The 25670-nt window shown below is 40.5% G+C and overlaps 1 protein-coding gene across 3 annotated transcripts in view; it reads left to right on the top strand.

Moving 5' to 3' along the window:
- Positions 1–23182, top strand: part of PHACTR2 (phosphatase and actin regulator 2) — a 67724-nt gene extending 44542 nt beyond the window's left edge. For 2 of the 3 annotated variants that reach the window (XM_081905173.1, XM_081905174.1), the window contains exons 4-13: positions 825–986; positions 5877–6113; positions 8909–9458; positions 11587–11780; positions 13208–13364; positions 14360–14415; positions 15700–15761; positions 16093–16230; positions 18860–18936; positions 20962–23182. In XM_081905173.1, the coding sequence (XP_081761299.1) occupies positions 825–986; positions 5877–6113; positions 8909–9458; positions 11587–11780; positions 13208–13364; positions 14360–14415; positions 15700–15761; positions 16093–16230; positions 18860–18936; positions 20962–20977 (1649 nt within the window). In that variant the 3' untranslated portion in view covers positions 20978–23182. The remainder of the gene's footprint in view (positions 1–824; positions 987–5876; positions 6114–8908; positions 9459–11586; positions 11781–13207; positions 13365–14359; positions 14416–15699; positions 15762–16092; positions 16231–18859; positions 18937–20961) is intronic. The other variant, XM_081905175.1, reaches the window with a different exon arrangement.
- Positions 23183–25670: the final 2488 nt, after the last annotated feature.

Below are 25670 nucleotides of genomic sequence, written 5' to 3'. Positions count from 1 at the left end.
GGTGGCTGGGGTGGGGGGGAGCCTGCCATGCATCTAAGTGTTGTGCTGTTGAGTCTAGATGTCAAGGGAAGGAAGACAGGCTTCAAAGACTGCTTGGAATGCCCTAAAGAGGGTGTCAAGTACTCCCAGCAAAACTGTTGATACCATACTAATTCTGCTACAGAAATCTATGGGGCGACCACACTTGAAATACTGTGTATAGTTCTGGTCACCACACCTCTCAAAAGATATAGAGCTGGAAGAGGTGCAGGAAAGAGCAACCAAAATGATCAAAAGGATGAAGCAACTCCTCTATGAGGCAATGTTACAACATGTTGGGGCCTTTTATTTTGGGGAAAGGTGTTGTGTGCACATTGGCTTGCTCAGGTTGACTTGGAAGAGCTAAATATTAGGTGACAATTAGTGTTCTGGTAATGTAAGTACAGTGGTACCTCGGGTTACAGACGCTTCAGGTTACAGACTCTCCTAATCCAGAAATAGTACCTCGGGTTAAGAAATTTACCTCAGGATGAGAACAGAAATTGCGCAGCGGCAGCGGGAGGCCCCATTAGCAAAAGTGGTACCTCAGGTTAAGAACAGTTTCAGATTAAGAACGGAACTCCGGAATGAATTAAGTTCTTAAACCGAGGGACCACTGTATTCTAGGCATTCAAGTGCTTGTTAATGTAGATTCCTTTCTCCCTTCCTCCCTTTCCAATATAGCTTCATCACATTTTATGTACATCAAGCGTGCGGCTCATTGCTGTATGCTGCAACCCTGTAAATGGGAAGCGCTTACATACATTGTCAGTGTAAGGCAATAACTTTGTTATCATTTATTTCAGATGGAGAGATAACAGTAAATCATGAAACCTCAAACGGCCACACGATAGTAATCACTGAAGAAGCCATACAGGGAGAAAATGTCACAAAGACCACAGAAGAGAATAGCTCCACATCAGCAAAAGCACCACCAGCTACAGAAGAGAGAAAAGATGGCAAAAGGGGTAATTTAAAATGCAACGCATCTGGATTGATTTCTCATTTTAAAAACATGAGTAGATAATTTATGTAAACAGTTTTACTGAAAATGACTCTGCCTATAGCAGCAAGGAAGCCAATGTAGAGATAGGCTTTGCAGAAACAAGACGGCAGTTAATATTTTTAAGTGGCATCTTTTCAATCAGAAATACAAATTAAATATGGAACATAAAGTTGGTCTCGTTGGAAGTGGAGGAAAAGGTGGTAGGTCTGGAAGAGGAGCAGATTTTTATTTGTTTTACCAGACATGAATGGAACCTTGTCTGTGGCTTAATGAGAGGCAATTAGAATTGCACGAGAAGGCCATTCACTGAATCTTAGCTTAACCTCCATCCCAAAGTTGTGAGGCTAACATTAGAGCAGGTGTGGTGTGTGGGGCTTGTGTACCACCCTGAGCTCCTTCAAAGAAGGGCAGGATGTACATCATACAAAAGCATTTATATAACTTTTTCTGCTTGTTTGTAACTAAACTTCTTGCATGTGTAGAATGGAACAGTTGCAGACTACAAGATGATGGTGAACAAATATTAGTTCTATTTTAACAGAAGCTCACCACCACCATCAAAAGTTGATTTATGAACTTTTTCTACAAAGGAAAATACACAATACACTAATGGAAACATCTTTTTTTAAGTGGGTGCCCTGCTGTTCTATAGCTGGCACTACAAGTACTGTGCATGCCACCAGGTTGTTATTTGCTTTCTATGTGAGAAAATCAGTAAGAACATAAGAACAGCTGTTCAGGATCAGGCAAAAAAGTCCATCCTTACTGGCACTCTGATTTTCCTCAGTGGTGGACCAGAAGTCCACAAACAGAAAGTGAAGATGCTAGCCATCTTGTGATGTTTGCCTCTATCAACTGGTATTCAGAGAAATACTGCTGCTGGACATGAAGGCTGTATTTAGCTTACGATTTATTACAATTAATGGAACTTCGCTTCATGTAGTCTTGGGGCCAAATGACAAAGAAACATCAAAAACTCCTGACATTTCTGATTGTAGTCTGACAGAAGACAGGAGGCTTCAATTTTGATTGGAGCAATGGGTTACCTGTATATTTTTCACAACAAGGCAAATTGAAGATTCTGGAATGCTGTTAGTCTGATCAAAATTAGAGCCTCCCTTCTGCCAGTCATTTAACTCAATACAGAGAAACCAGGAGATCCAACCATGATGTCTTTCCAAGGGCAAATGTTCTGCATTTTTGAGGGATAACTCCAGATACTTGAGAGATCCATCGGACAAGTAATACTCATGCAAAGAATTCCTAAATCTTGCAGAGGGAAAGAAGGCAGTGATTGCTTATTTACATGCATTGCTGCATCTAACTGTTTACCATGACTGGTGTATTTCATAGCTTCAAGCACTCCATAGCAGAAATAGAATATTTCTGGTAATCACAACATTGCTTTCTCAAATATAATAGTTATGAATAGTCAGTACCCATTTTCCATAAAAGCTAACTCAAATTGCTGTGATCAAAGATGGTTCACTTCTGAATACCAAATCCTGGTAAAAAATCTAGGGGAGAAAGTCATTGCTTCCATGCCCTGCTTATAGCCCTCCCAGAGAAATTTGCTTGTTGCCATAGGTAACAGTGCTGGATTGTACTGAACTTTAGGTCTGACCCCTCAAGGCAGTTTTAAACATTTTTAACCATACATTTCCATGGATGAAGAAACATGACAGATTTCTCTTTGACGGTGCATATTCAAGATAACTACAGACAACACTATATCACTTCCCTGTTGTACCTGCAGTCAGGGTAACAGAAGGGGTGATTAATTTTTTTTCTATGCATGCTAATAGGTGCATCCTAATAAACATTGGTGATTTATGAATACAGGGGGAAAGTTTGGAGGCAATTCCAGATTAATTGATATGTGATCGCGTACATATGTGCATTTATGAGGTCTTGTTGCTCATCTGTATCTTATCGTTATGAAGGAGCTCCTTGCAGTCTCACTGAAATGAATGAAGGCTGTGCCTTAAATCTTAAAAGGCAAATTCTGTGTGTTTGTCAAACAAACCTAGCATCCTAATCCAGGATTCTTTCTAGCCATGTGAAATAAGAAACAAGTGCATTTCCTGCAAAAAAAAAGTTGCTAGCTACAAATAGAGCGTATTCTCCTGAGAATACATTAAAAGACAAGTGACCTTTCACATGATATAGGCATGAAGATGGGTGGTTTTTTTCACTTGGTCTATGTTGTAGCAAATAGGTTTATGTACCCTTTGCCTGCTTGAGGTTTTTGAGTTTGTTTGTTTTAACCTTTTCTCTATAAATACAAAGTATTAAAACTACTCCTACGAAACCCGGGTCTGCAATGCTGCCCATGGTTCTTCTGTGATCACGGTTATACTGATCTCGGCTCATATTCATCTCAGTAGGACTTATGTATACATAACTAGTGGTGGGATTGTATATATGATTTCTTTTCATGTTCAGGAATGGGACTTTTAACAAGAGCAGAAAATGAGCAGAACTGTAATAATGAAATGCTGAATGCCTTGATGATTAGGCCATGGTAGACTGGTACACTGAGCACAGAAAGAGTTAAGAGTGTTTTTGGAAGCAAAGCTGTTCCTGATAAACAATTCTAGAAATGTTAAATGCTTCCGAAGTTTGTCGCCTTGCAGATGCTTTTTACATTTTGAGTATTGCTATTAGTAATAATGATGGGGTGTCAACCCTCCAAGAGGCATGTTTAGAAGGAGGTACTTCTCTTGTACCAAAATAATACGAACATGCTGACAGGTTTTCATCTACTTGTATTTTGGGTAAATGATTATTGAGTGCATGCTGTATAAGTGATCTTGCCCTAAATCTTTTATAAATCTGTCATGTGCTTTAAGAAATACCATGTTCTCAAAAGAAAAAGAAGAAATAAACACTAAAATTACCCAGCATGTATCAAGCAACACTGAGTATAAATGATTTCTGTCCTACACAGATGTTGTAATAGCTGAGCACATACCATTTTAGAATTGTAATTTGGCTTAGAACTGGTAGCAGAAGAGCTAGTTAATTTAGGGGGTTACCAGTGATAATGTGAGAGGGGAACTTGAGTCAAAAAGTAACAAAATTGGCATGATTCCATAACATGCTTACATACTACTAACTAGGTGAGCCAGCAGGGTTTTCTGGGTCCAGTCCGCTGTATGTGGACTGGGCCCTCTGACCCACATGCAGAAAGAGCACAGATTTGCATCAAATTTGCATATGCTTTGTCTAATATGTAAATTTTACAAGTGAAGCAGAGTCCAAAAATAAATCAGCGGCCACACATATAATAAAATATCTGACAGACAGAATGTGAACAAGTGAAGCTTTCCCCATAAATGTATTTCTATACTACAAGAGGTTTAACTTATTTAATTTCTGCCTTCCACACAGCTGTTAAATGCACAAGAACTCTGCTTTCCTCAATGCTATCCCTAAACCAAAGCCTAGACTGCAATCCTATACCCGCTTACCTGGGAGTAATCCCCATTAAACACAAATAAACTTACTTCTGAGTAGACATTCCTCATTTCCCAGTTTAATCAACAACCCATGGCCTTGAAACTAGGGGGACTGTTGTTTTTGTTTGTTAATATGGTTTATATTTTTGTAGTTTTGCATTGCAAACTGCTCTGTGAGCCTGAGGTTGGATAGCTGAGTTGGTAGAGCATGAGAGTCTTAATCCCAGGGTTGTGGGTTTGAGCCCCACTTTGAGTAAAAGATTCCTGCATCACAGGGGGTTGGCCTAGATTATCCTCATGCTCCCTTCCAACTCTACAATTTTATGATTCTATGATCCTCAGAAGAAGGGCAGTATAGAAATCTAATTAATATTAATAAGTTAACTATACAGTGAATTATTAATGAGTGCCAGGACTTTAGCGCATGCAGGGAAAACTACCTAAGCCTCTGCAGAGTTTTTACATTTGCCTTTTTTTGGGGGGGGGATTCTTCAATATCCACCTATACTTACTGTGTTTTGGTATTTGCAGAAAAGAGCTGCTAGGAACTACCTGATCTCAGACACACTCATCACAAGAATGAGGCATCCTGGTTGCTAGGGGGAAAGGAAGGGCAAACTGGAATTTCCAATGACTAGTAGATGAAACAGAAGCTGGAAAAGTGTACTAAAGAAGAGGGGAGAACAACAGCTCCTTAGGATCCTAGAGATTCCTGTTGCCAATTACAGCTGTTGAAAGGCAGGAGCAGCAAGGCTGCCTCATCTCAGAGAAGTCACTTAGAAAGGCACCTGCATATTTACTTCATAACTTACTTTCTAGGAGAGCTAGAGACCCTTGCTTTTAAAAAAAGGAAAACTCAGAGTCTGGGGTTCCTGCTGGCTGTGATCTTGTTATTTCAGTAACCCCTGTACCTGTCTCCTGGTCACATGTGACATGCACAACTGTATTTACTTGTCTCACATACTGTTGGTTTTTACATACTAATTATTTCTAATAATAACACTGTTTATCTCTTGAGAATGGGGTAGAGATCCAAATATGGGCTGGTGAATTGGAATAAATTGAGTTATGGTTGCTTGAGAAGTGTCTCTGAAATGATTGTAATGACACTATCCTCCTTCAGTGGGAACGGACTTATTTTTTTAAAGCTGTTCCCTTGTTTCTGCATTTTGAGAGCCTCTCTGGGCCGCACGATGGACCTGGGAGATGTACTAGACAGACTTGATGTAATTTGGCTGCAATTCCTTTCTTTAAATAAATAAATAAATCAGAAATGCTGCTGATTCTCAAGAGGTGGAGCAGCTTGGAGAGATGCGCTTGTTTGTTTGTTTGTCATCCTGCCAGTTGTCGTCTGTTTGTCAGTTGCTTTCTGTTCACTTTCTCATCCATAGAGAAACCTCTTCCTAAAGGTTCTGAAACATCGGCACCCCGTGCCCCACCACCGCCACCTCCTAAATCTAAGCCTAAAGCTAAAAAAGCAACCATACCTCCAAAAAATGCTACTGCTGCTGCCACTAGCCATAAGACTAACGAAGTGCCACATGCTAAAAAAAAGGGCAAGGCTCCTGCCAAGCAGGCCTCTGCACCGCCTGCCAAGCCAACAAGCCGCGGTGCAAACCGAGAAGCTGGTGAGTAACACACGGGTTGGTCGTTCCGTAATGCATGCTGTGGGTATTAACATACGGGTGCCCAGCTTTGGATTTGTGGAGCTTACTGCTTGCTTTTGATGTCAGAAATACTAATACAGTGTGTGTCTTGTCAGTAGCTAACTCTTCACTGACTTCATTTTCTAATGCACTCCACTGCTGAATAAATGCCACTGGCTATTGCTTCCTTGCCACAGCCACCGGCATTAAAAGTACAGGGAGCAGCAACTTCCAGACATTTTACTCATTAGCGTGCATTCAGCTGAATAAGCACTACAACATCATGGAAGCAGGCAGATGACGGTCATTGGCTTTACATCTGATGATAATAAGACTTGGGTGTTGTAATGCGTGGCTGGGCAACTCACAGCCCCGTGTAGAGCAAACTTCGTGGTTATCATGCTCTGTTATTAAAATTTTGAAAATTGTTGGTTAGAAAAAATGTACATTTCTAGCCCTCCTGCATAGCGATTTGAAAACAAAAGGACAAAAAACCAAAAGAAAACCCTCCAAAGGATTGGTCAGTATTGACATCTAAATCAAGAATATATGATGAAGCCAAGGGTTGTGGGGTTAATGACTGCATATCGCCTTTCTAATGACCACTACCAAAATGTCGTTGGTGGATATAGCTGTGTACACACGTAGCTTTTGAAATGCCCAGCGGTTGTTTTCCAAAGTGTGCTTTTGTAAATAGCGACTTGTAATTGTACACCCCTTCATGAGATGGCGTCATTTTCTAATTCTTTCCAAAGAGGGGCTAAAAACTGGTGCATTGTTGATGTCCTGATATACAGAGGATATATATTGGTAGTAGAAAGAGACAACTAAGCTGCTGTACTGCTTCCAAGTTTGCTTATTTCATTCCTGGACAAGTTAAAGTGGTGAGGGCAAGAGGCACAGAGATCAGTAGGTGTGCTCCCAGTAGGAAATGACCTGAGAAGCAACTCTCTCTGTACATGAGAAGTGCATTCTCATCACAAAACGGGTTGTTACCATTCCTGCAAAATGTACTTTAGATCAACAGATGGTTGGACAGGGACAACATGGGGATGGCATTGTGTGTATAGCACCCTAAAAAGGCGCCCTACATTCAATGCCTAATGCATACTGCCATGCACTGTGTACACATTCAGTGGGATCCCACTCCCTCAAAACTGCTTCCTTCAAACGGGGGGGGGGGGGGGGACAAACACAGTTTAGCATCTGAAAGTCTTTATACAAGGACATGGAAATCATGCAGCTTAAGACACAGTGAAGGCTGGGTTCTCTTTACTTGCTTCTATTCTGATTTCCTCCCTCTCCCAATATTTCAAAAATACCTTAGCAATAATGAGTTTGTGAAATCTTTTCTAACATTAAGTTTCCAAGGATGGCAGATAACATTGAAAAAGCCTGTGAAATGCAGAGGCAAATTACCCACGCCTGATCTTAGAGGCACAGTAACAGGCAGCATGTGATTATCATTTTGTTTCAGCAGTAGCAGGGATGTGAGCTGCTCGTGGCACCCCGGGAATGCAGCACTTTACATCAGATCTGAAAGTGTTGGGTGGTGGGCTTAGGGAGTTTATTGGTTTTGTTATCAGTTGTAAAAAGAAAGAAAGGGGACTTCTGAAAACAAGCAAAAAGAAGTCCAACTTTTTCTTACCAAAGAATGTGTGAGATGAAATTTTTCCACTGTTCTTCCATCTCCCAGTGAGCTGATGATTGATCCCAATCCTTTTTTTTATGGCTAAGCAACAGGGAGTAAGCTGTGTAACCTTTCACAAATTCATACCCCTGGCCTTTTATGCTGTGAAGTGCCCTGAGATCTTCAGATGAAGGGCAGTATACAAATTTAATAAATAAAAATAATAACTACATCTAAGTATTCCAACATTATCAATCTTAGCAGGCATCAACCCATTGTTTCATATTCCGATTAAGCAAGAACTCTCATTAGCCTTGGCCACAGCTAATTTTGGTACCCCTGGAAGTGTTTGGCAAGCCTTAAAACAGGATTTGCTGTGCATGAGACGGTTACATCCACTTTGCCCCTCCCTGCTTGTGCTGGGGAGAATAAAATCAGTGTTGCTTCTGAACCAAGGATTGTGGTTTGGTTTGCTCCAAGCCATGGAGCATGATTGATAATAAGCCATGATTTGACTAGCCAAGGTTTCCTTTTGGCTTACTAATCATTACTCACCTTTTGGGAAAGGTTCATAGCTCGGTAGTAGAGCATCTGCTTTGCATGTAGAAGGTCCCAGGGAAGAGTCTTGCCTGAATCCCAGGAGAGCTTCTGCCTGTCAGTATAGCACTGAACTAGATGGACCAACAATATGAATCAGTGAAAGGCACCTTCCTACGTTTATATCCCTGGTTTGGACATAACGCTAAGCCAAGGATCTGGTGTTTTTTAACCTCCATGCATTCATGGGGAAGAGCAAAACATTCATGCAAGGCGTAATCATGGTAAATAATCAACTATAGTTTACTATGGTGTGCAGACTGGGCTAATATAATGCTTAAAGCTGGTACGAGATGGGCAGGGGAAGGAAGAAAGGACATGAACCAGCAGTCAGATCTCTTGTTTAACTACTGTCAAATGTGTCCACTAGCTCTGTAAATAATTATGTACTTATTACACTTTAGAGTTGCCAATACTGCTCGTTTAGCTTCAGATTTTCCAGTAATAGGGTGGAACCCCATTGCAGAAATGTAACGTATGTTGACCGCAAAAAAAAGTGTTTAGGAAACCATTTCTGCAATGATGACATGTATGTTCTCTCCCACTTCAGCTAGTTCCTCGCACGTAAAAAAAGTGCACACTTCCAAGGCATCGTCGTCATCTCCTTCATCCACATCATCTCGCCCTAAAACCTCTAAAGAGCCGACGTCAAGCAAAACAGGCACAGGGACACCCAGAGACAAGAAGAAGCATGGAAAGCAGGTGACGGTGCGAACATCTGCCGCTGGGGACATTTCTTCCACCTCCAACACAGCAGTAGGCAACTCAGAAGCAAAGGTGGAAAACTCTAAACCAGAAGAGCCTCTCTCTGTTATTTCTGAAGCTAGAGACACAACGCAGCCAAGCACAGCTACTGTTCCTCCCCCTCCTGCTGTTCCGCCACCACCCCCTCCTCCCTTCATCCCATCTCTGTATCCAGGCTCTCAGCCCCCTGGTTTCTCAGACACACAAGATGTGCCAGTTAGCACTGAAATAGCTCCGTCTGTCCCTGGCACAGATTCTAATGATCTTCACATGAAAACTGAAGCAGATAGTGAAAGCTCTTCAAGCAGTGCTGTCCTAGACAATAGCCTGGATACTGAGGGAGAAGACACAGAATGGTAAGGCCACATGCTCTCAGGTAGCTCATGATAACTTGGAGCAACATTGCAGTAGTATTTAGGGAGATGGTGGAGTGATTTAGATAGGCTTTCCTATACCTAAAGTTTGAACTATGCTTTGAAACTCAGAAAGGTTTTGCTAATTTTCTCTCTCTTTCTTTAATTATATTTTCATAACCACAAGCAGACGTGAAAGAGAGGGAGCCAGGATTTTATGCAATTCATTTATTTTTGAAAATACACAGTAAACTTTCAAAACAAAAGCTTTAGCAAAATTGCCAAGCATACAAAATAACTTGGTTAGACTGCTTTGAGTTTCAAATATATATTTGAAAGTCTGCAAATAGGGCTCCAAAATTACAGCTCACCATTTATTTGGAGATATGTTATTCATATTGTTTGTTCATTCCTAAGAGTTGTTTTAAAAAATTTCATGGTTCTGGTTGAGTGAATATATCATGAGGCTCAGAGTTCTGTTTTAGAATGACTTCATTGTTCCAACATGGTGTAGTATGGTAGACATGGCCCCATTTCTGAGGTTGACTGCATTCTTAGGACAATTTCAGAAGGAGCTGTCCTTGGTAATGCTTCTATCCAGTAGCAAGCCGTGCTTCTTGAAAATAGCTTTGCTTCACCTTGTTTACTGAAACCTGGTATTGGTATCTTGCATTTTGCCTGGTGCTCTGCTGTGCAACAATGAAAGAAATGAACATTCCTTTAGAAAAGGGCTAAGCTGTGCCATGTTCCTTTCTAATCTAAAGCTCTTTCTATTTATGTGTGCAATATATATATATATATATATATATATATATATATATATATATATTCCAGATCTTGCATAAATAAAGCTCTCATTATGTACTTAAAATCAATTCCGCAGCATAAGGCCAGGATGCCATTTAGAAACTAATCAAGTATTTCACCCAGAAAAAATACATTCCCCTGGAGAGATTATAGAACCATAGAACTGTAGAGTTGGAAGGAGACCCAAGGGACATCTAGTCCAGCCTCATGCAGTGCAAGAATCTCAACTAAAGCATCCATGATAGATAGCCACCCAAAGTCTGCTTAAAAACTTCCAGTGAAAGAAAGTCCACCAAAACATGGAGCTCACAAGCTCTCTCTTTCCTTCAGTTTTCTCACTGGCTGCCAGGTTTGCAGCAAACCATAGTTTGCTATTGTATCCAAATCAGGCAAACTGGGAACACATTACAGTTTGCCTTTAAACCAGAATTGGAAGCTGCATTCAAATCAGGGGTGGCTTGCATGGCCCAAAGGATGGAGAAACCATTATTTGGCATTACATTATTTTGCCCACAATCTGCATATTTTAAAATTTATCTGCATAGTTTGTCTGAGCTACAAATTTGCAATCTGTTTATAAATAGCTGACCTTTTAAGGAAGCCAAAGCTCTGTACAAGTGGAGTTCTAAATATATTAATTAAGCTACCTATACTTCCCATAATGTCTGCATAGGTAGGCACATGTTGGATATGTGCTATGTTACACTTATCCTCAACTGTTCTAGTATCCTCCTTTCTCCATTTGTAACACCAAGCAGAAGTCTTGGTTCATGATAGATTCTAGCCTAATCTACATAGCGTTGTTTTATTATCTCCCCCTTCTGTGTGCTTTGTAGAAACAACTCATTTTTAGGTTTAAGTTCTGGTTACTGTTTTCTAAAAGTCTGCTGGCTTGACAGTGTCCTGGCTTGTGCCATGGTCTATTTAGATTAACTGTGATTTATTTGTATGTTTGAACCCACATCAGCCAATGGTTTGTGGCCAGCAAAGCAGAATGTGAAACCAAGGCTTGAAGTTGGTTTATGAATCTCAGCTTGCATCAACCATGGTTTTTGTTGTGTCCAAACCCAATATCCTGTTTAATTCTTACATAGTTCTAGAAATGCAAAGCAAAAGCAGCTATAAAATTAAACATGATGCAAAACAAGGCACAGTTACTCTGCTGGTCAACATACCACAGTTAAAACAAGCTGTGGCTTAGTGTTATGTCTGAACACAGCCTTTTCCTAAAGTTTGCATGCATGTAAACAGCCTCAGTGTCATGTTTCTGTAGTGTTTATGTCAAGTACTACAGGTTTTTTTCTTCTCCCCTGTGGATCTACAGTTCTGTTACCAAAGAAGATCAGGAAAAAGAGAGCCCTGACCAACCAAGTCCTGCCCCAACAGATGAACCTTCTGAAACCCTAAACACTCCGGAAAGTGAGAGCTACAAAGAGAATCACACCAGTGACTCTGATTCAGATGGGCCAATACTCTACACAGATGATGATGATGAAGATGATGATGATGGTAGTGAAAGTAAGCCATTAAGCCATGTTTACAAGGGGGAGGGAAACATAATTGTTGAGCAGGGAATTCTGCTGCCTTGTCAGAAGAGTCAACTTTCACTTTATTTGGGATCCTCCATCAAGTCAAACCGTTACCCAGACAAACGTCTACGTAGTTAAGGAATACCACCTTGCTTACTTCAGTTGTTGGAACTGCAGAGGTGATGGCACAGTACCAGTTGCAGCAGGGTGTATGTGCAGGCGCATGAACCTTACAGTGTAGCACACTATTATACTGTGATCGCAGGTTGAGGGACTGCGCTGATAGAGACTGACTTGCCGCCTGTGTGAGACAGCTGTAGTCATCGCCAACTTCATTTCCCCCAAATGTATCTGGGGGATACATATTCCCCCAAATATGTGGGCCAGAGGCAATTGGGGAAAGTTAACATTGTGGTGGCTGCAACTGCTTGGCCTAACACTTCTCTCTTCAGTACCAGGCTGCTTGGCAGCCCCTGTTTTGGCTGCCCTCCTGCAAGTTCATGGGTGGTGCAGGAGGCTGGAGCAGAGGACACTTGAACCAAGTGCTGGCCCAGAATAGGCACCCAAATTATGGTTTTTTTCCACATATAGGTCATTTTGGTACCAGGTTAATATGCCTGGGCCTTTATTGGCTCTTAGCGGTATCTGAGATTCCTATTAATTGCCTTTTCCTAATGCTTTACTTGCTGGTGTTCTGTCTATTTTACACTGTTGTTTTTGTGTATTGTATCCTGTATTTTAGTATTATCCTAGAAGACTATTTTGGCAAAGGATGGGCATAAATATATCTTAAATAATAAATTATGTATACGTGCCACTTAAATAAATCAATGTACATAGGGGTCAAAGGGTTTTGATTTGTTCCATTTGTTTTTTGAGTACATATTATCATCATCCAGAAACTTGTTGTTCTGGATTTGTCTGAGACCACTAAAATAACTTTTTTTTAAAAAACAACAACAGTGTGATAAATATATAATAATAAATGCATGCTATAAATTTGTTTAGAAATAATTGCTTGTTGATGATTGTTGAGGACAATCTTTAAAAAATATGCAAATGCATTAATGAGAGAACTGAAACTGCATTCTTACTATGCAGCAAGTTGCTAAAGCTGAGATTTTATATCAAGTTATTTCATAGGCACTGGGGAAAGTTTGTGAACTTTCTGACTGCACCCTAGCAGGCAGGTTGTTATTTTCTAAGTTATTCAAATTCTTGTGGGCATGAAGTAAGTCAAAAGTATTTTGCTTCAGATGCTAATTAAAATTCCTCCATTGAAAGAACGTAAAGATAGAAGGTGTCCATGGGTTGCATTAGAAAGCTTCTTGCTGGGATTTGGCACGTTTAAGCCCAAATATGAATGAATCAATGAACCTCTCCCTCCCTTTATTCTCTTCTTCCATTCCATCCCAGGCTCTTTAGCAAGCAAAATACGCCGTAGGGATACTCTTGCAATCAAACTTGGCAACAGGCCATCGAAAAAAGAACTGGAAGACAAAAACATCTTGCCGAGAACATCTGAAGAGGAGAGGCAGGAAATCAGACATCAGATTGGCACAAAGCTAGTGAGGTATCGGTTGTCATCTGAGCACATGTTGGGAGGTGGGAAGAGAGAATGGAGGCAGGTCTGGGGTCTGACCCAGATGTTTTCCTGTTCTGTGAGCTGAGGCATGTCCTAACATTATAAAATAAACCACACTTCATAATTATGAACCCACTACAGCTATGGCACTTGATCTGACTTTATTTGTTTTAGTAGAAGGAATTTGCTATTGTTCAACACTTCCCCACACAAAGCCGCAACAAAAATAATACAGCTGTTAATCACTGATATCTTGGTCGCATTCCCATCCTGCTTACTCATGTGTTTTGGATAGAAGCTAGGCCAAATACATAAAGCAAAACAAACAAATAGCATTTCAGGTATGAATCATTATAACTGCAGGTGGTTGCCGCTTCGTTTTGTTATATGACAAGTACTTAGCTGGCATGAAAAATCTGAACTTCAAACATCTTGTTGGGTAATTTTTCTGATCAATTCACATCTTACATTGATACAACTTTTATGTACTACTTCTGAAGTTACTTGACATAAAGAGCATTTTGCTTTAACTGAGCATGTTTTTCTAAGCCTTTTGCCTGAAATCTAGCCTTTTATTTTCTTCTTGCATCATCTGAGCAAATTCCCTCATTCATTGCCTGAGGATGTGAAAAAAAATGAGTGTCTCCCACTGTTACTTAATGGATTATTGGCTTTATGATATTGAGGGTTGTTTTTGAACAATCAAGAAGTTTTATGAAATAAAAAAGTTCAGATACATAGCTGATCTTGTGAAAGGTTAAATGTGACTTGATAAGCACATTAGTATTTAGTAAATGCTAAATACGCATCTATTTCCAAACCCATGTTAACCCCATTCAGCAACGCATTTGATACAGCCACCATTAGTATAAACTGGCATTTGACATTTTTGGTTTGAAAATAAATTTAGCTGTTGCATTTCAGTTCTCTCTCTTAGTGACTGAAAATATGCATTATTTTCCTTCCCCCCCCCCTTTTTGCAGGAGGCTTAGCCAGAGGCCTACTTCAGAAGAACTAGAACAGAGAAACATCCTAAGACGTAAGCAGAGCAGTGTGTGTGTGTGTGTGTGTGTGTGTGTGTGTGTTATGTATAAATAATTTCTTTCTCTTAGAGATTAAGATAGTGCATGATCATATCAGATGTCAACCTGAAATCTGGGTCAAATGAATTTAGAGACATTCCCGGAATTCTGAGCCATGACAGGTGAATGAAGATAGTTTATAACATTGTAGAGCTGCTTGAATCAAACATCTTGTTTTGTGACCATGGCATATTGCCTATGCAACTAGTTTGCAGTTTGCATGACAGCAAGAAGGTTAAATATCTTCACTCCTTAGCACCGAGTTTCATTAATACCCATTGTATATCTAGCAAATTGCAGATCTGGAGCCTTAATGTCTGTGGGCTTTGCCATCTTGCCAAAACGAGCTTTCTAGAAACACGTCATAGCTCTATGTGCCAGCTGAAGAATATTAATGATTATCACTACATGTAAAACCAGCAGATAGAATCTGCTTTCTGTAGTATTCCAGTATCCCAGAGCTCTGTTTGTCTTTTCTTTTTCATTTCCTTAGCAAGCCTACAAAGTTATATAAACATAACTAATCCCCAGAGGACATGATGGAAAATTCAGTTTTATGCTGTTGGATTACATTAGAGCACAAAACTGAACTGTGTGTGACCAACAGTCAGTCAGGTGGACAAAAATCCTGTGAAATTAAATAAACAGGAAGGTAGTAAGGTACTATATAAAAAGGGTTGCTGGCAGATCAAGACGAAGGGCTATGAGCATACCTTGGTGCTTCCAGATTGTTGGTATATTCAGGTGGGATTCAATCACATGCCAGCAAATTCAGGGCTCCCAATTATAGTGGATTGGGAAGTCTTGTGCAACCTGCTTCCCCCAAAGACTGGATTTTTTTCAGTAAGGAAAGTGATGGGGAGATATGCTGGAAAATGTGGAATAACACTGACTCTGATACAACATCAACTCCCCTCAAACAAATCAGGATGGATGCTAGTTATGCAGGATGTCTGAAAGCAACCACTTTGCCTAAGCTTATTCATGGCACATTCAGTTTAACCATTGCTTCTTTGGGTTTCTTGCTTTCTCTACTTTGATTGGTAATAATGAAGGCTGTCCATCTACTGTTCCTCATCTGGGACAGTGACTGTAATGTGCTGAGAAGTAAAAAGGGGAGGAAACTAGAATGAGTTAGGAATAAAGTTGAAAGCTTTTGTACTCAAACCGGCCTAGTACTATACAGTAGTTAACATACCTTTTAATTATTCCTACCTTTTCTCTCTTTCATCTAAAAACAGAAAAGAATGAAGAAGAGGAACAAGAAGCTAAAAGAGAATTGAAGCGCAGTCTCAGCAGAAAGGTACACAAAATGTATTCCATATCCCAGAGATTTCCAAACTGTGTGTCACACATGACACATTGGTGTGTCGACTGCTGTGTGTAGGTGTGCTGTGCGAACTCTCCCCATGCTCCTCCCGGGGCTGGAACAGGAGCGGGTAGTCCACTGGTTTTCTAGGAAAACCGAATTACTGTGTCGTGGAATGATGCATGTCTAAATAATGTGTCACCAACATGAAAAGTTGGGTATCCTGATAACAAATTGGGTCCTGCTTATCTGCAGGGCGTGTCTTTTCCAACATTAGTCCTTGCTCTGCTTTCCTTTGGTTTGTTCACCTAGCCTTCTTTTACAGCTCAGTCTGAGACCAACAGTGGCTGAGCTGCAAGCAAGAAGAATCCTGCGTTTTAATGAGTATGTGGAAGTAACAGATTCTCCAGATTATGATCGCCGTGCTGACAAGCCCTGGGCAAGGTTAACCCCTGCAGACAAGGCAAGAGACAAACATGGATTATAAATGCAACTTCGTTTCTGTATCTCAGAAATTTTCTTTGCCCTTATATTTTCCAGCAGAGACTCCTGCTAATTCCTGCAGCAGAGGTTGCTTCCAAATATATGTATGTACCCATGGACAGAGCACATCCGTCTAGAAGGAAAAATACACCGACCAGATGTATTTTCTCCTTTGGCCCAGGGACTCTCCCTGTCTGGCCCTGGGAGTTCTCTTCAAGCCGTATCCTCTCATCCTAGCCCTCAAGTCCCAGCCCCAGCCTAATTCATACCCTTCTTGGCTGGAATATTATATTTGAGCTCCCTCAACTATTTTTTTCTGGTTGGAGGATAAAGAGGAATGATTGAATGTGTGCAGAAATGAGTCTACTGTACAAAGGTAAAAGTTGCTGTCATTGCTCTGTCCCCTTTTTTTTCTGGCCCTACACACCACTGGTGGGTAATGTACCCCCATAATGTTGCCTAGAAGGGAATGCAGCCCTGCAGCTGAAAAAGATTCCCTACTGTTGCTTTAAAGCAGGCATAGGCAAACTCGGCCCTCCAGATGTTTTGAGACTACAGTTCCCACCATCCCTGACCACTGGTCCTGTTAGCTAGGGATGATGGGAGTTGTAGTCCCAAAACATCTGGAGGGCCAAGTTTGCCTATGCCTACTTTAAACCATAGCTCAAGGTGCGTGCAGCCTTCTTTCCTCTCCCGCTTCTTCCAGCATTCCAGGGAAGAAATTCATGCTACTAAGTTTGGAACTAGGCAGCCTGGCATTTCTACCTCCACTTCCTCTCCCCACACCTAATGTTCAGTAACATAAAACTCATGATGTGACGTCGCCATGTTGCAAGTTTCCAGTGCCTTGCTCCACTTCATTCTCTGACAGTTTCGCGTTACTGAACATCACTGTCAGAAAAAGGGGAATGTAAATTCTATTTAGGTCTGATACCTAAATCCCACAGCTTTTAATCACCATGTTGCACCCACTTGGCCCCACTATGTATTGGGTTGTGAGTAAGGTCTTTTACCTTTAACATATGCAACTCTATACATGTAAGGCCTGTATATGTGGTTAGAAAGCCTGGTTGGGTCAAGGTTCCCAATCGCACATGACTGTATTGAGGGGAATATGAGAGGAGGTCTCTAATTCTGGCCTAATATGCTAAAGTAGGAGATATCTGTTCTGGTACTTAACACTTCATTTGCTATTGCATAACTCTTATGCTTCAACATCACTATGAGAATTATGCAAGATAATCCTCTTCTGAAACAGGAGACTGCGGTTAGAGATATATCATTGTGGTGACACAGCATAATAATTGTTTCGAGCTGCAATTCTGTCCTGCACTGAAAGATTTCTACTTCTAATGAGATGCCTTTTATAAAGGATTATTGAGAGATATTAATGGTGTTTTCAAAAAACAAAATGCAAGCATAGAATAAGAGTAGCTATGACCTTCATGGAGCGATGGGGGGCGAAAAGCAGTGATTATCATAAAAGTATTTGTGGTAATAGCTGTACGCAGATAGCTAGCCTTTTTAGAAAATTACTATGGAATAAATGAAGAGATAGGAAAGTGATTAGTTTTTCTTTTTAAATGTCAACTCTCATTACCAATGTAAAGTACACTGAATGGCTACTTTGCTTTTTAATAATCTGCCACCTGAAAACAAAGGCCTAGAATGTCGAAATATTTCACCTGATGTTACAGAAAACTGAAATAGGAGCTAATTTCTAGACAGGAAGCATTATTCATCTTACATGCCTCATATCTTGTCCTCCGTCAAGAAAAGCAGGAATTCTGCAGTTCTTTGCAATTGCTCCACTAGACTAGAACTGTATTCTGCTATAATCACTTTGTGGATGCCCATTAAACAGGTGGCTGGTTCCCTTTCTGTTTCTACCTCTGCAAGACCTCTATTCCCAGCACACTTTGTAGTTAGAGCCATTTTCTATTGGAATTATCTTATGAACCATAAATACTGTTTTAGATAAAGAAGATGGGAAGAAAATATTGACTTTGAGCTAAGACAACATAGCAGGGCCTTGTATGCCATTTCCTGTGTCTTGTGAAACACACCTAAGAATGTAGGTGTGCTGAGGTTGTGAGAGCAGATCAGTGGTGCACATGTTTTTTTTTAATAGACATGAGTATTTGTGTATTGTAAAAGAACTGACGTAAGAGCAAGATCATCAAGCACTACCATGTAAGTGGAACACGTGAAGCAGCCCTGAATTGCAACAAATTCATAGATGTAAAATCTAAAGTGGGGTTTGGGGGGTCTCTTTCTGGATTAGGTATTGGATTTCACCTGTCAGTTCGGGGGGTGGGTCTGTCTTTTTAGTTACATTTAAAACATCATGGTGTACAACTTTGCATGGTATAATATTCAAACTGCCTAAATATGGGGTTGCACTGAGATATGAAGAGAACAGAAGTTTAACTGTATATGTTATGACATAAAAATGGGCTAGACACAAAATAATACTTTGCTCTTTCCAGAATGGTGAATACATTACATAAAATATATATATTCATTACATTGTTACATTGTGTGCATGTGTGTGTGTGTGTGTGTGTGTGTGTGTGCAGTCTTATCTCATACTTTGTTTTTTAAACTAGGCAGCAATAAGGAAAGAATTAAATGAATTTAAAAGCACCGAAATGGAAGTACATGAAGAGAGTCGGCAGTTTACAAGGTAAGGAAACTTGGGGGTTCAACCCAGATTGTATTTCAATTTTCAGAAGCAATATTTTCTGATACCTTACTAGGTTCCTTATATACCAGGTTTACAACCTGTGGCTCACCTTGTTGAACACAGGCTATTAGCAATATGTTATAGCCTGCCTGGTGCTTGAACACACCCACCCTTGTGAAGTCTCAGGTAGGCATGAAAAGCAGCTTATTGAGTCCCTCACACCCTGCCACATATGGCTGCCAGGTGACATTTGTTTTAAAAGGTCATCATGCAAGTATGTCATTTGCCATTGTTTGAAAATAATGATCTTTTAAGTGTGGAAGGATTCCTAGATCTGGCCCTGATGAAGCAAAAACCCACACTTCAGCCTAGTCCTTGATTTCTTGGTACAAATGCTTGGTACAAATGGGGCCTGAGGTATGGGCTACCTGCACAGTGTCCTCCTTGTCTTGCAGAAATTATTACACACAACCAGGAACATGGATATCTTTTTTATGATTTTATGAGCTATCAGCATCCTGACAAAGTTCATCTGCTTTGTTTCACTTCTTTTCCTGACAAATAAAAGCCAGCTTTATAGCTTTGCATTTATCTACAGTTTTTTGTCCCTGCCTCTGCTTTCACTGATGTAGCACATACGAACTTCACTTAAAGCTGAGGCAGGGGAGGGCTTGCGTTGGGTTGGGGAGAACCCTTCAGAAATTTCTGGCTGTAGTTATCTTTTTGGAATGAATAGCTTATTTGAATATAGCAACAGCAGAGCCCAATATGAAGAGGGAAGTTGATCATGTCTGGCCTGCCATACTGCCTTGTCCAACTGTGCTCTGTGCACCATTACAGTCATACCATGTTTCTCGAACTTAATTAATTCCAGAAGTCCATTCGACTCCCCAAACCACTCAAAAACCAAGGCGCGGCTTCCGGTTGGCTGCAGGAGCTTCCTGCACTCAATCGGAAGCCACGTCGGATGTTCAGCTTCCGAAAAACGTTCGCAAACCGGAACTGGGTTTGTGGCATTCAGGAGCCAAAACGTATGAGTACCAAGGCGTTCGAGAACCAAGGTACGACTGTCCTTCTTAGCACATACGGCTGCAGCAGTAACTCTGTACCAGTAGTAGGCAAGTTGCATTTTGGAATGCTAGCTTCATTCTGCTGCTTTTCAGCATGGCACATGAACAATTTTGCACATTGCTGTAACTTTCAATGGTGTTTTTCCAGTGGGGCATCCCGAGTCACTATGTGCTAAATGTCTCAAATAAATGCATAAAATGTACTAAAGACAGGAGAAGATTCTAAATACCTTACAAAGTGGTTCCTCTGATGGACTGCTTTAAATATAGGCATTACAGAAGCCCATGTTGTCTGTGTTTCTGAGAGTGGCTTCTGACATGATCAAAGCACAAGGTTTTTGCACCTCCTGTTCCCTAAACATTGCTTTTCTTTCCAATTCATGCAGCAAGGCAAAAAGCTCTATTTCTAGTATGTAAGAGACAGGAAATGCAAAGTACTTTCTCCCCCATCTCCAAAGCAATTGCCAATCCCCTAATTTAAAGTAATAGGCAAAGTGGGAAGGCATCCTGCTGTTAAATTAAAAAGGATTACCAAACCATTCTAAATGTAATCTAAATAAAGGATTGCCATCAACATCTCTTCCCCCCAGTTTTAAGAGGTCAAAATTAATCACAAGTTTTAAGCCTTCTGTCTTCCACAAATGTCCATTCAACTTTCATCCTTTCAATCTCTGTAATTATTAGAACGTTATTCCAGATCCAGCAGCCCACAGAGAGCCAAGAAGCAAGTGTTTACATTGTCAGTCATGGAGATTTAAACATTTTAGCAGGCATTTTATATCCATGTTGCTCAGTTCAGTCTTAAACACGCTTGAAATACAGATTCAAGTCATATACAGAGAAAACAGAATTTGAATGTTTTGGCTTTTACAGATATTTGGACCCATGCTAAATCTCAAGGAACAGGAAGAGAGATTTTGAAATAAAGGTCTATTTTTCTTTTTATCTACTGCAGGTTTCACCGTCCATAAGTGTTTGAAAATATCCTGCAATCCAGGCACAAACTACCAACATGGGGGGAGCGCAGCATCTCAAGAGTGCCCTGCAACTGAAATGTCTGCAGCAGTTTAACCTGAAGTCATTGAACAATGTGGCCTCCACATTTAACAACAGTGATGAATCTAAGAGAGATCCTGGAAGGAATGTGAAAGCAGTTGCATAATAAGAGAGGAAATGGTATTGAGGTCATCTTATTCAGAGTAAATTATATCTTTTTTTGGCTAGAAAAAAAAAAGAAGTGAGGCTAATTGTTGCCAGGATCCACTTTCATGTAGGTTAGAAACAGACAGAAGAGAGCCCCTACCTGTCAGCCAATAGGATAATGTTAGGGTGAAATTAACCTAATGCTATATGGGGGTATTGGATAACTTCTTAAAAGTGCAAACCCAGGAATGTGAGCAATTCTGTTTGTACTGTTCCAGAATCCTCAACTTTTCATAGCCAAGTGGAGAACATAAAGTTCTCTCTTCATAAACAGGGCTTACAATACAGTGCAGTGCCAGTGAATTTGCCAGTAATTAGTCCTAGCTGGATTCATAGGCTTTTAAATAATAATAATAATAAAATATGACTGTCATGCTTTTTAAAAGTGCATTGAGGCTACAATCTTGAGCAGAGCTGGGCAATAGAAGAAGGTCAGAACTTTTGAGCATGCAACTATGTCCAGGATTGCAACATAGATTTTTTTTTTTTTTAAGGAAAATCATGGTCCTCCATAATCATGTACTAATTTGAGAAACATGTTGAGGAAGGACAACTTGTGAAATTGTAATGAAAAGATGCAGATAGAAATGCCTTTTGAAAAATCTGGGTTTTGAAGTCGGGGCTGAATTGCTGACTTCTAGCCTTGCTTAGGCTACGAATCTTGACAATCAAATTCTGAAGCCAAACAGAAATGAAAGTGAACAATAAAGCAGTTTAGCAAGTAGTTTGGGTCTATTTTTTATCTTTATAGCTTCAGCTACATTAACGGATTCTTGGATCAAAGTACATAGTATATGACCTAGAAGCTGTTCATCACTTGCCAAGACTTTCCCTCTAAATTGCACAGCCTCATGCTACTGCCGTGTGCCAGCACTCTCGTAGTTGGCCATTCCAGGGCAGAAAGAGCAGACTTTTTTTGATAGACAACATCATTTGCTGGCCACAGAATATATGGGTGTTACATTGCCTTTGTGTTTGGGACTATGTGCAGAGAATATTAGTATGGACACGGCCCTTCCCTATGTGACCACTGTGTCCGCAAATGGGGGGGGGGGTTGGGAGAACCTATTCCACATAACAGAGCCTTGTTTCTCCTCTTTTAGCAAATGTACACAGGCATTGTGTCAGGACAGTCTGAGGAATGAGGCTGCCTATGCACATTTCTTACATCTTTGTCCAGCCTGCTTGATCAAGTCGAGGGGAAAGGGCTGGACGGTGAATACAGATCTCAGGTCCTGCTTGTGGACTTGCCATAAGCATCTGGTTGGCCACTGTGGGAACAGGATGTTGTACTTGAGGGGCCATTGTTGTGACGCAGCCGGCTCGTCTTATGTTCTTATCTCCCATTCCCTAAAAGGTATATCTATGTATCCATGTACCAAACGGGTGAAACCAGAGCTCTGTCATGCCCTTCAGGGATCTCTCAGCCAGTGGACTCTGTGCCTGTGTGGGGAAGGGTCGTTCCGTAGGTGTCCCTACAACATCCCCATAAAGGACCTCGTGAAAATTATAGAAAGGCCTTGGAACCTACAGCCTGTATTTGTTGTGTGTTAATAATGCGAAGCAAATTGTCTACTTTTATACTATCTTGTAATTGTATTTGTGAATACATGTTTAGTTAAGTTTAAATAGTATACGGTGGTGAGAGAGGCAATATGTGCTTTATTATGTTGGCCCTGAGTATGTTGGCTTATTGTAAGCCTATGACATTGTTTACACTAAAAATTGTCTTATATTAGCACTTATTTATCCTTTTAATGTACACGGTGAAACTTCTGGGCCTGAAATACACAACGGCATGTATTGCAGTATTACAATATATATATATATATGCTATTTATCCTTTTTAATGTATGTACATACTACAATTTATTTTTGTCTATGTGCCCTGTTTAGTTCTTAATTATAAAAGATATGTATTTTTTTCAGGCAATAAATGGTCTCTGTCACTTAATTATTATTTTTTACCTCAACACTTGTATTGTATTCTTCTGGGTTAGCTTTAGTTATAAAAGTTAAGAATGTCCAACAGTGCAGTCCGGTTTATGTGTACTCTGACTTAAGCCCCACTGAGCTCAAAGACACTTACAAGTAAGTTTATGTGGGATTGCAGCCAGAAATCTTTAAAGAGTGGACACACAGTTAAGCTGGTAATATTGTATCATGTTCATTACTAATACATTTACATTTGCATTAAGTGCAGTGGGCTGTATTCCCCACACCTCCAAAATAAAAAATAATTGTACTTCCCAGTCTTATCATATTGAAATACACATAGTTTCTAAATGTTGGGTAGGTGTACAGGGATATTGCTAACAACTACTAATAACCTAATGAAACATCTGAATGCCTGACATAGCAAAGAAAAATAATCAATATTGTTCCGTTCCTTCATTGCCGTCAATTAAATGGGTTTAGAAATAAAGTGGAACTGTTCTATCACGCCGCTGTATTATAACATATAATAATGAATAGGAAAAGTAAATTAAGCTCACCTAACGCTGTTACTGGTTGGAGAACATGGTCTAAAGCTTGCTCCTCAGCTATGTGAGAAAGAAATGGTGATACCCTAATGGTGGTCATACTCTAAGTAGACCCACTGAAATCAAGTTAGTATTCTCTTGAGTATGGTTTAGTTGGATATTGCCCAGAGAAATTGGCACTGAAACTTCATACTGAAAACAGTTTTTCACCTTATTTCTCTCTCCAAAATGCTTAGGTCACAACCTGGAGTCTGTCTGTCTGTCTGTCTGTCTGTCTTCTCTCTCTCTCTCTCTCTCTCTCTCTCTCTCTCACACACACACACACAGCCACAAAAGATGGTGCCACTGTTCTTTTCCTGCCCTGATCCCATTTCTCACAGGGCTCTCATTTGTTTTCCCACAGCAAGCAAGAGGTGAGCAATGGGACAAGGAAGGCAGGGCAGGAATGCTTAGCTGCATCTCCTTTACATAGGAGATATGCAGTCAGCTCTAATGATGCTAGTTAACATGTGAAGGGGTTAGGAACACAGAGCTGTATTGCTGATAGGCAAACTCAGACCCCAGAAATGTAATTGGTGGAGAGGGCCATGGGTGTGGGCAGGCAGGCAGCTGCACCCTCCCAATCAAGGTAAACAATAAAAATAACTAACTGACCAATCATGTTGATTCTGCCCCCCCCCCCAAATCCTTGCTACTACACGGCTGAGGAAATGTTTTCTTCTGCCATTGGCTAGAAGTGGAATTAAAACAGTGGTTTAATTAAGGACTTAATATTGAGCTATATAACCTAGCAATGCCTGTTCCCTTACCCAAGATCTTTTATGTTTACTGAGAAGTTCCACTTAACAGAGGTCATCTGCACCTTTAATTAGAACCTTCCTCTTGGCAGCTTCTGCCCCAATTGTTTCTTATGAAGTGAGCTAGGGATGCTGGGAGTTTCAGTCCAACATCAGCTGGAGGCTCAAGTTTGAGAAACAATGTGAGCACCTTAATTACAGTACTTTGTTCCGCGCATCAACTTTCAGATCATGACAGGTTGCTTGGGGAAAACTACCACTAATCACCTTGCTTGGGGCATAGGCTCTTATTGCCAATTTGCTACTAGGCCAAGTTCAGTGTGTTGGTACTAACAATTAAGGCTCTATACAGCTCAGAATCAGGTTATTTGACAGACCCTACCCCTTAAATGCCCAGTAGAATAATAGATCTCTGTATTCTGAAGGAGTTTCTTCTGCAAGTTCCAAAGATCTCAGAAGCCTGCCCCACAGTAATCTGGAGCACTGCTTTCAGTGTGGCTGCCCCTGTTCTGTGGAATAGCATTCCTGTCAAGAAACAACAGGTAAGATTTTTGTTCACACAGGCTTTCCCAGCTGGGTAAATGGGTCTTTGCCAGGAGTGTCTATTTTGCATTGTTTTAGGGTTGTTTTTTAAAAAATGTATCGATGGATATGTGTGTCCGTGTTCCTGTTTTTATTATACATTGCCTTGACATGATTGTGCATAAAGCATTTATTTACAGAATTTACATACATACATACATACATCAATAAATAAATAAAGCTCCTGACACAGCAATAAAAGCAAAAAAAGACAGTTCCTGAGCTATCACTTTAATTTAAGCAAACAAGAAGGAAAGGCAGAAATAAATATATCCTAATTTCTGCAATGGTGGGGGTGGGGGGCTAAAATGTGTCACCCTGTCCCTGAGTTCTCTCTGGTGAAAGAAAGGTTCATATCGCCCCTAAGATAAAATAGATGGTAGCATTGTAGCACACGAAAGATGATGCCGCAAAAATGAAGTCACACGCCATTGCAGTACACATTGGTGCTTTCCGTATACTGTACATACAACCACAGTATACATTCATTTGCCCCTATTACTTCAGGCACACAGATCTCCCAATAAGCTGAGGTTTCACCACTGAGATGCCGTGGGATAGAGTGACATCACTTTGAGACCATAGAGACTCACGGCCAA

Source organism: Podarcis melisellensis (assembly GCF_964234715.1).
Source record: "Podarcis melisellensis genome assembly, chromosome: 3".
In the NCBI taxonomy this organism is placed as follows: domain Eukaryota; kingdom Metazoa; phylum Chordata; class Lepidosauria; order Squamata; family Lacertidae; genus Podarcis; species Podarcis melisellensis.
Note: the sequence above shows the minus strand (reverse complement) of the source record. Positions and strands in the feature narration are given on the sequence as shown.